General features: G+C 33.1%; 1 protein-coding gene across 1 annotated transcript; it reads right to left on the reverse strand.

Moving 5' to 3' along the window:
- Positions 1-9,757: 9,757 nt before the first annotated feature.
- On the reverse strand, positions 9,758-11,028 carry LOC123847493 (translation initiation factor eIF2 assembly protein-like). The gene is given in 2 exon segments (XM_045879365.3): positions 9,758-10,707; positions 10,710-11,028. Coding segments are annotated over 2 exon segments (1,008 nt in total). The 5' UTR covers positions 11,002-11,028; the 3' UTR covers positions 9,758-9,991.
- Between the last annotated feature and the right edge of the window lie 613 nt (positions 11,029-11,641).

The raw sequence follows: 11,641 nt of genomic DNA on the forward strand, positions 1-11,641 counted from the left end.
TTTTCTACTATGAATTTGTTATTTATTTATTTATTTATTTATTTATTTATCTATTTATCTATTTATTTATTTATTTATATTTTAAGCATAGTAAGAAATTGGTTTTTATTGTTAAAGTTAGCAGCTTATGTGAATTAGGAAATCAGCTGTAGTACAATAGCTTTTATTGATGGAAGAAATCAAGATATGTGAATTGGCTCAGCTATTTTAAAGTAATTCGTTACCTCTTAAGAAGCAAGTTGTAAGAATCTAGAAACCTATATAGCTTGAATCCTTCAGAATGGTACTCTTGATTCGTTTATATTCCCACTGGAGCTTCAAAAGATTCTTCTTGGGCTGGATTTAAATGAGGTTTGCCTAAACCTGCCTCTGAAATTTCATCACCTTTTCCCTAGACGAACCTTTCACAAAGAATGTTTTAGAGTACTGAAATATACAAAGCTGGAATGTATGATTACTTAGTACCCTGCTTGCTAATAAATGTCTTTAAGCATGGCAAAATTTGACTGAGAATGGTGGTTGCCAGTATAGATCAAAAATAACTGCATGCATGTGCATATCCAATTGACTCAGAGGGGTGCACAATGGGAACACATTTGACTTTTATTTGCAATACACACTCTAAAGTGTGTAAAAGAGATAATTGAATATGCTCATGTAATTGGAGAGTTTACAAGGTAACAGGTAGAGGTCATAGTATTTTACTATAGGTGATTTTGGGCATATTTTAGATTCTGATAATGTTTCTGTGAAATTGTTTTAAATTTAATCAGACTTGGGAGGGCTTCTGCCAGAAGTGTAATTTTTTTACAAGGGACATCTAATGAAGAACTGATAAAGAAGTAGTTGTGTCTCTTCTTTATTACTCTTACTTCTTTTCTGAAACCTAGTTTAAAAAAAGGTAGCTATAAATTTCTACTTCATCTGGGAGAGAATCATAATTTTACTATGGTATCCTCTATTCATAATGGCACAAAATAATAAAATACAAAAATATAAGAACCACTGTCTGTCTTAATGCTTTATCACAGTTTTGGATGTCAATTCACATGCATGTGATGCTTAAACTAGTGAACGGTAAAGGTGACATAGGAAATAGAACATTAAGATATTAAAAATTCACTTGGCAAATCTGTTTTAGGTTAAAGTTTCTTGAGAGCATTCAAGTATATTTTACTTGGGACCTACCTTGCCTTTACCTAGTTGGCATTTTTGAGAAGTTATATATTTATTTCTTCATCTTCAAATATTCAGGTATGTCCTCAAATGTTATTTATTTTCCTGTTACCTGTTACTGCTACAATCACTTGTCATTTGGAAAGAATGCCTTAGCCAAAAAAGAAAAAAAAGTTTCACAGTCAAAGGAAATTCAAGTGTTCCTTTAAGCAATCTTATTTTGAATTTCGCTTACATGCAATATGGTATTATACTACTAGCTTAAAAGTACTAGTCACACATTTCAAAGAGATTTCAGAAGAGGAAACAGATAAAGCAATATTCAGGAGTTGAAGGAGAAATGTTATTAATGTCATTATTTATATATTTTTCCCCCACCTATAAACACTATGCTCAAACAATGTAAGTTTACAGTGACACTTGATGGTGGTGGGTGCTGAAGATCACAGAAGTAAATGCATTTATTGTATTTATTCCCATTTAAATATAATCATGTTTCTTTATTCTATTTAAATCTTTTTTTTTAAAGATTATTTATTTATTTATTTATTTGGAAGAGAGATAGAGCAAGTTAGAGAGCACAAGCAGGGGGAGCGACAGAGGGAGAAGGAGAAGAAGGCTCCCTGCTGAGCAAGGAGCCCAATGTGAGGCTCCATCCCAGGACCCTGAGATCATGACCTGAGCCAAAGGTAGACACTTAACCGACTAAGCCACCCAAACACCCATATTTTACTTAAATCTTTAAACATCTTTATTATATTAAGATAGCTAGGAAGACATTATGTTGCATTTCCAGATGTCAACATTTCAAGGTTATTTGTGTGTTCACAAAATATCAGCAGGAAATAACCAACTTCATCCAAGACACATGAGTGGGTATAGTCTGCAGTAGAAATATCTATTCTCCAGCAGTAGTGAGTATATCATGGCAAAGAGTACATAGTGTTGAAAAAAAGATTAAATGATTGAGAGACCAAAATGCCTCTTTTATAAAACAAGACTAGAGGGATTCAAAGATTATTTCACTTTTTATAGAGCATGTCTCATATAGTCTGATTATACCCTCCTCATTCTGTGACTGGAAGCCCAATGCATTCCCCAAAATGTCCTCATATTTCCCAAGTTGGGGCATGACTTTGCAAATGTTCTTATAGACTCCTTTATCTCTTGGGTTCTTTTAATAACTCACATCTTCATGCTTCATATGATTCCAGATATGGATTTCAACAACTCTCTCTCTTCTCTTTCTTCTCTTTCTCTGTCCCTTCCTCTCTTTCCCTCTCAATCTCTCTCTCTCTCTCTCTTTCCCATATTATTTCTACTTCTACCTCTATTTCTATCCTATATCTAGTTTCCATCTTTCTTCTTCTATTTCTACCTATAATCCTACTTCTACTTTTCTGTCTCAAACAGGATTCAAAATACAGTGGATTTTTAACAATATTTGTTCAGGAGATTATAATTAAACTGTAACTTCTGTTATCCATGAGAATATACCTTGCAAAAATCAAAAAACTAACCTAGAGGAACAGAGAGTAGATCAATGGTTTCAAGAACCAGGGATCTTCAGGGAGAAATGGGAGGGAATGTTTTATCAAGTAGCACTATAAAACTTTTCTTGGTGAAAATATGTTCCTTAATTTGATATTGGTGATGGTTTCACAGTTGTATACCTATATAAAAAGTTTTCTGATTAGACACTTTTTAAACTTATTATTTTATGTCAATTATGCTTCATTGAAGCTATTAAATAAACATATTTCTTTTTGCCAATTATGGGAAGATGGCCTAATAAACAATGGGTTTAATATCTTTTGTAAAGTTTGGCAGACAATTTGAAAATAGCAGGTAAAACTACAAGAATTTTGGCTTAATTCAATAGCAAGTGAATGCCAAATACCTAACTTTAATAAAGTCTCAGAATATGCTAGTTAGGGCTTTTTCTAGGAAAGCATCCCACACTGAGGAGAATCTGCTGGGTGAAAATAAAGATTGAACAAGATAAAGAACAAAAAGATAAACTAATGAGTAAATGCAGATAAATCTGAAAAATTAAGATGTCCAGAATATCTGAGAGAGTAAATCAGTATATATACATATAGATATATAGATATATAGACATATCTATCTATATTATATCTATAACTATATCTATAACTTAATAAAACACACACAAAAGAAATTGGAGACCTCAATGATTTTAGAAAAGATATGTGAACTATGCATTGTTCTAAACATTCAAAAAGTTTATGTAACAATTAATGACAGAAAATGTTGAACCCAAAAATCATACATACTGAAATTTTTTTTAAAAAGTTTAACATTTCTTTTTTAAATTTTTTTTTATTATGAAAAGTTTAACATTTCTACAAAGAACAACAATTCCTTAAGGAATTGCTAAAAATAAATAATTATATGTAGAAGAAATAATTTTGGAAGTATAGATAATATTAGAAGAAACACAAGAGAAATTAAACATAAAAAATTCCTTAAGATAAATAGGAGTTTTAAAAAGCAGAAAATTTGGGCGCCTGGGTGGCTCAGTTGGTTAAGCGACTGCCTTTGGCTCAGGTCATGATCCTGGAGTCCCGGGATCCAGTCCCGCATCAGGCTCCCTGCTCGGCAGGGAGTCTGCTTCTCCCTCTGACCCTCACCCTTCTCCTTCTCTCTCTCTCTGTCATTCTCTCTCTCAAAAAAAAAAAAAAAAAATTAAAAAGCAGAGAATTTTAGAATTAAATAATAGTGAAGATAAAAATAAAAAAGTTTTATAAAATGACATGTGGTAAAAGTAGGCAGGCAATATTCAACATAAAGATAATAAGATTCCCTAAAGAAGAAAAACAAAACAACAGAAAACAAGAAAAACTACAATTTTAGAGGACATTCCAGAAATTAATTTAAAAGAATGTTTTGAATCTCCACACTGAAAGATCACATTGTGTATCTGAAAATATTGACCAGAAAGGCCAATAAAGCATGTCTCAGTAAAATGATTTAGCTTAAAGAAAAATATCTTTGCACATATAAGTAAAATATACATGTGGCATATAAAGATATGATCAGACATTTTAATAGCAATGCTTTAATTAGAGAATAACAAAAGTGGAGTAACATATTTAAAATACAACAAACAAAATTAACCAAGGAATTTTTAATGAACTTGGAGTATAAAGGCCATAGATAATTAATTTTCTATATTCATTCCCTTGGAATATTCTTTTCACGTGTCTTTCTGAAAAAAATTGTTCTGGAGAATAACCCTCAGATATCCACTTACCAGACAGTCATTAAAATTGTAATTAGCTCATCATCCTTTGGAAAACCCCCAAGGACTTATGGATTTGCACACTGAGGAGGAATAACATAAACAATTAAAGCATAGATATTTTGTGTCTACTGATGAAAGAAACACCATCACCTATTGTACCAAAAGAATAAAACCCAAGTCTGGACAAATTTTGGGATCCAGCTGTCAATTTGTAGCAAATTTAGAGGAGGGCACATACTGAACTGCAATATGGCATGAAATCAATAAAATCCAGACTGTGGGGAAATCTAAAGTTCAAAATGTCTGGTTTCCTCAACCTATAAGTTGTAAGGAAACATAATGGATAATACAAGTTCTGTGCTTTAAAACAAAGAATAAAACATTGCAATGTACACAGTTAATTTATGAGGAAAGTATGATTTAATTAGGCTTAGATTCTAAATTTGGCTAAATTAGCATTAATATCAGAAAACAAAATAATATCATATGGATATAAACATCACTCAAATGTATAATCAGATTTGCTCCCTAAAATTTTTCAAATGTATTTTAGTCTGACTTTAGTATCTATGTGTTCATGAAAATTGGATTCATATTATACATTTTTTAATTTATTTACTTTTTTCCTCAATTTTATTGTGATAAAATACACCTAATATAAAATTTACCATCTTAACCGTTTGTAAGTGTACAGTTCAGTGGTAAAAACATAGGACAAAAGCTTCACAAGGGTTGGATTTCACGAAGATTCCTTGAATAAGACACCAAAGGCACAGGTAACAAAAGAAAAAAACAGGCAAATTGAATTTCATGGACACTTTTTTTTTTAAAGATTTTATTTATTTATTTGAGAGAGAGAGAGAATGAGAGAGAGCAAGCACACGAGAGGGGGAAGGGTCAGAGGGAGAAGCAGACTCCCTGCCGAGCAGGGAGCCTGATGCGGGACTCGATCCCGGGACTCCAGGATCATGACCTGAGCCGAAGGCAGTCGCTTAATCAACTGAGCCACCCAGGCGCCCCATGGACATTTTTTTTAAATGTTAAGATTTGCATTTGTTTCTGTAAGATATATTTATTTATTTATTTCAGAGAGAGAGTGCATGGGGGCAAGGGGCAGGGACAGAGGGGAAGGGAGAGAGAGTCCTAAGCCTACTCTGTGCTGAGTGCTGAGCCCAACCTGGCGCTCCATCTCATGACCCTGAGAACAGGACCTGAGCCAAAGCTAAGAATCTGACGTTCAACCAACTGCACCACTCGTGCGCCTCATGGACTTCATGAAAATTTATTTATTTTTTTTTAAATCAGAAGACAGTATCTGTATGATTTCACTCATGTGGAATCTGGAAAACGAAATAAATGAATAAACAAACAAAAAGGAGAATCAGATCTATAAATACAGAGAACAAACTGATGGTTGACAGAAGGGAGGGAGATGGGGGGATGGACAAAGTGGATGAAGAGGCATGGGAGATACAGACTTCAGTTATGGAATGAATAGGTCACAAGGATAAAAGTTACAGCATAGGAAATATAGTCAGTGGTATTGTAATGGTATTGTATGGTGATAGAGGGTAGCTACACTTGTGAACATAGCACAACATACAGACTTGTCCAATCACTATGTTGTACTCCTAAAACTAATGTAACATTTTGTATCAGCTAAACTCAAATTAAAAAAAAATAAATAAAAAAAAAAGAAAATCAAGGGATGGATGGACAAAAAGACACTATCCATAGAGTACAAAAAGACAAGAATCGGAGAAAACATGTCCAAATAATGTAATTAATGAGGGATTAATAACTAGAATATATACAGAAATTCTAAGACTCGACAACAAAAATACATTTAGTTTTGTATGTAGACTTTTACAAATAGCAATATATAATGAGATTTAAATGTTATTTGAACATGATTTCGACAGTTTCATACATTATTTCTCAATTGCTATATATTTAGTTTTTTAAATTAATAATATAAATAAAAATGTAAATAATTATATCTGTACATCAAATTGGAATTGTTTTGTTTCACTATAAAATTCCCAAAATAGGAAATACTGCATCAGATATTAACATTTTGAATTTAGAGATATTTTATAAACTCAACCTTTACATTGCTTTATTCATATAAATAATATCTTCATTTATTATAATCTTGAACCATGTAAAACTACATTAAAACAAAACTGGTGGATGACAGTTAAAAAACCCTGAGATAATGATCCCTAAATTTTGCTGTGCTGTTGATTTTTCATTGGATTCTTGCTTCAGACATCCTGAAAATATTGGTATGGAGTGTAATCTGAACATATATGTTTTTGAAGAGCTCTCCAAGTGATTCTAATGCATAGAAAAGCATGGGAACTGCTGTCTTAAAATAACTGGCTTTCATTTTCATCCTATGTTATATTTTAATTTAATTTTTAGGAGGAGTGTTTTTCATCCGTCTATGTCTTTTTATCTGCCACATAATTATATTGTCATTTTGTCCAGATGTTTTAAATGCACAAGATATATTGCTTGTATATATTGCTTATATCCAGTATATATTGCTTAATGCATTCTTAATAAACATGGATTTACTCTGCATTTTGTTAAAACATCATGCCTGTTATTTTTTTATTATGTTAATCTTTACCTATCACATAACATCCACTATTTTGTGCCTGTTGCAATTTTGTTTAATACGTAGTTTTTCTGAATAGCGTGTAAGCTTGGAACCCAATTTAAGAGTCTTTGTATTGCGATTGACCTTCTTTTAGTGATTTGAAAGTCGCTTTACCCTAGTTTCTCTTCTAATTTTTAGTTTATAAAAATATAGTTGAATTTTGTGTTCTCTCATTTTAAACATAATGAATAAAACTATGTTGGTGTTTTGCCTCTAGGAGTGAAGGGTTAAGGAGCCAAATGAACATGAAATTGTTCTAAAGTATTTGTAAATATTAGGAAGAAAAACGAGTTGCTGATATTAACTCACTAATGGTTGAAAAAAAAAATGTAGGTGCTGCACTTAAAGACTAAGAACAAATGAAAAAGCACAAATTTCAAGACAGCAGAAAAAAACACGTTTTATCCAATAGAAGTCCGGAAAGATAAACATTACTCAAAAGTTAAGTCCTGTAAATAGGAAGCATGAAATAAATGATTAAAATGATACTAGTAATAGGGCAATTCCATTAGTATGTTTATATGCATATAGTTAAATGTATTAAAAGATAAGGCCACTCAGATTTTACATAAAACAAGTTCTCCCATTGCATTCTCTGCAATTGTAACATATAAAAAGGGGATACAGAAAGGGTTTTTGGGTGCCTGGGTGGCTCAGATGGTTAAGCGTCTGCCTTCGGCTCAGGTCATGATCCCAGGGTCCTGGGATCGAGTCCCACATCGGGCTCCCAGCTCAGTGGGGAGCCTGCTTCTCCCTCTGACCCTCTCCCCTCTCATGCTGTTTCTCTCTCGCTCGCTCTCTAAAAAATAAATAAAATCTTAAAAAAAAAAAAAGGCTTTTAAATGATAGAAAAATACCATGGAATTGTAAGCCAAAATAAAACTAAAGTAGCAAACTTAATGCCTTAAAATTATTAGCAAAAAAAAATCATGTAAATAAAACATCACATAAAGAATAGAATTTCACATATTGGCAAGGGAAAAGAGGAGCAAGACAATAGAATGAGTGCATATGCAGCATGATGAGAAAAGATTAAATCAAGATTATTAGCAGCCTCGAATGCATCTGGGAGGGATGACTAACAAACTCAGTTTAACTTGAGACCTTAGCAATGAGAAGGCATTTTTTTTTGTTGTTATGTCAAGGTGATGGGTTTTTACAGATAAAAATCAAACATGCACTTTGGATAAAAGTTTTTTTTGAAAAAAAGTTTTCATGTTTCTTATAAATGGTTACATTTTAGAAATACATATTTCATAAATATTTCAGTATTTGATTTCTATTTTGTATGTGTCTATGACATCCTATTTTTTAATTCATGGTGGTGATTGATCTGTGGTGGAAAAAACATGATTATATTAGAGTTAGACAGATCTGTGTTTGAATCCTCTATTTAATGCATAATAATAAATTTGCTCAGTCCAACTTAGACTTACATTTTAGGTTGCCTAATTTGTAAAAAAGGCATAATCAATATATTCCTATTATTTATAAATCTAAAACATGTCTCAAAATTATAATAAAATTCACTTCATTGTGAAGATTGTATACAAATTACTTAACACCTGCTTTGGTACATATTAGAGATTAATAAGTATTTTACTCCAAGGAAATAAAGGCTGTAATTTAAGGAGACTGTAATATAAAGAAAAATTTAAAATTTAGATAAATTAATTGCTAACACCTTATGGCAACTGAATATTCAACTTCCTATGATGGTATAAATATAGTGTTCTACAAATTATGTGCCCAATAATGAGGCAAAATGTCAATGCCACAGGTAATAAAGACATTCTAGCTTATGACTCATATAATGACTAATCAAAAGGATATGTTCTACATATTTGGCATTTAAATGACATTAAGACCCATACTGAGCTTTACAGTTACATACTCACACTGATGGTTATCTACACTGTTAGTTATGTTCCTCAAATAGCACAGTTTTTTAAAAAAATAATCATATTTTTAAAAAAGAATCACATTGACATCTTATTTTGTATTTGACAGAACAGTGAATACACCTGCCTTTCACCAAATTTAAACAGATTTCTGAAAATTGTATTTGCCTTATTAGAATGTTTAAAGAATTGAAGATCTATCCTAAAGAAAGAAAGTGCTGCAAAATATCACCTCTAGCAACAATTTAATTTATAGTTGAGGAAATTGAGAAGAAGAATAGCTAAGGATTCCATTTGGGATCACTTGAAATATAAAATAATATTACCTAATAACCTGATAGATTTGCTTAAACAAGTCTTGTCAATTTTTCTGTTTTATATTTTTGTTGTATTATACAAAATAATAATCTGTTTGATTAAAAGAGTACTGTAGAGGATTTTAAAAATGCACACATTTGAAATATTCTAAATAATAGACCCATACTTAAGGTCTATAAAATAGCTCATGCATATTTAGTGGGTACAGGAAAATTAGAAAGTGTTTAAAATTTGAGATTAATTAAATCATGTTTAATAAAAAAAAGGTTTAGGCTGATGAGTTATCTCATGTACTATTTATGAACAACATCTTGATGGGAGAGAGATCTGAATTACTACTATGTCTCTGGCCTTATTTTATTTATTTATTTATTTATTTATTTATTTATTTATTTATTTATTTATTTTTTCAGAGAAGGTATTTTATCATCAGAACAGTATGGTTTTCTATATTTAAGATCTATTTATTATTTATTTTTACAAGTAGCAAAGTCCCTCCGTTTTTTCCCCAGCTTAATATACATGGATATAAAAAGCTATTGATTTCACTCTGCCTCCCACCCCAACCTTAATTGGCCATCAGGAAGTTGTGAGCTCAGAGCAGGCTCCTGATGCCAGGGTGGTTTCCTCTTTACCTCGGACTTAACTCTGGCACTCTAATCAGTCATCATCTTGCTGATTTCTTTTCAGTTTAAGAAAATCTATGAGTTTGTGAGCATTCTCCCCAGTAGATAGGTCTACAAAGTCCTTGGGAAGTCGGTAACTCAGATAGGGACTGGGTTGAACCGTCACTTCACTGTTTGTGCAACGGAAAGCTGGAGAATCCTGCTCCAGAGCATCTCCTTCACTAAAATCACCGTTTAAGTTTCTTCCAGATATGGATTCTTCCCAAGGAAACAGCAGTGAATCAGTTACCTCACCAAACGGATTAAAATCAATCAGCCACACCTTCCTCCTGCTGTCTCTCTCTATATCGAACACAAAGTCTTCATCCAGAAATTTGTATTGTGTGTGTTTCTTAAAAAAGTCTTGTATGCATCTGCAAATCTCTTCCTTTTGTTTAGAAATATGATCATAGTACTGTGTATAGTCCCTTTGAGAAATACCAATGAGCTCGTTTTCCTTGACAAAACACTGGAACTCAGCCCCAGGAATTAATGCACACCATTTTCGAAGAACAAGCTCATATTCTATACAAGGATCTGGAGAATCATCAATACAATGGATAAATGGCTGAATGGAGTCACGAGTGATGAAATCAGAACTCTTGAACAACAGAAAGATGTCGCGGAGGGTTTTACATTTCAGAGAGCTGTTCATTGCTATCCAGTATGCATCCCTTGGGGCACTCCAGTTAAACTTAGGAAATGCACTGTCCCCAGGGAATTGATAGCTTCTTGGACCTTCGTGGTGAACTCGCGAAACTCCGGTGCCGTAAGCGTAGCCGTGTTCTCATCATCCGACCACTGTATTTCTTCTGCCTCATCATCACTGTTCGGTTGAGAATGTGTTGGTGGATCTTCCCTTCCTGAAACTACCAGAGCTCCATCGTGGAGCAGATAACCCTTCACATTCTGAGGAAGTGGAAGAATGATGCTCTTGATGGTAAGGCTTCGGAACAGTGGATACCAGGCGGAGAACTGACAGTGCAGCACATGCTCCTTCTTCATCCTCCAGCTGCCACCGCCGCCGCCTCTCCCTCTGCTTCCAGCACTCCTCTGGAACCCAGGTCTCCCATCCTGGAAGTACCCGCCAAGCTATTTTGGCTCAAGGAGGCTGCTGGTCCATAAAGTAGGGAGGTGGTAGCAGAAAAGGGAGCGAGGAGAATCGCAGGGACCCCCTTCAGTATTCACTCATACACGCACACACGCACAAACACACACGAAGCGTTCGCGTCCTGTCTCTGGCCTTATTTTATATTTATGTTTATCCACATTTATTTCGGAAGTTCATGACAGCCTGCTGCTAAGGTGATAACTGTAAGTAAAGTGCATTTAATGAACTCATAATGACTCTTTTTTAAAATATTTAATGATGTTGAGTTTTGCCACGATCACAATAATTTCTTTTCTAGGAACAATCTATTTTTTTTTTTTTTTTTGCTGAAACTTAGTTATTAATAACTGTAATAATTTTGTCCCCTTTGATTCTTAAATTCTGCCTTATAATTACATTTTTTGTGAACAAAACCATGAGAGGTGAATGCTGTTTTCTTCAATATGATTCTAAAATTCTCTTTTATCTATAATAAATACAGAAATAATTCTAAGAGCATTTTCACAAACATTTCAGTTTATACAGATTGTCTGG

This window comes from Mirounga angustirostris, unplaced genomic scaffold (assembly GCF_029215605.1).
Source record: "Mirounga angustirostris isolate CCGP_5_RB_7025 unplaced genomic scaffold, mMirAng1.0.hap1 SCAF_2, whole genome shotgun sequence".
Lineage (NCBI taxonomy): Eukaryota > Metazoa > Chordata > Mammalia > Carnivora > Phocidae > Mirounga > Mirounga angustirostris.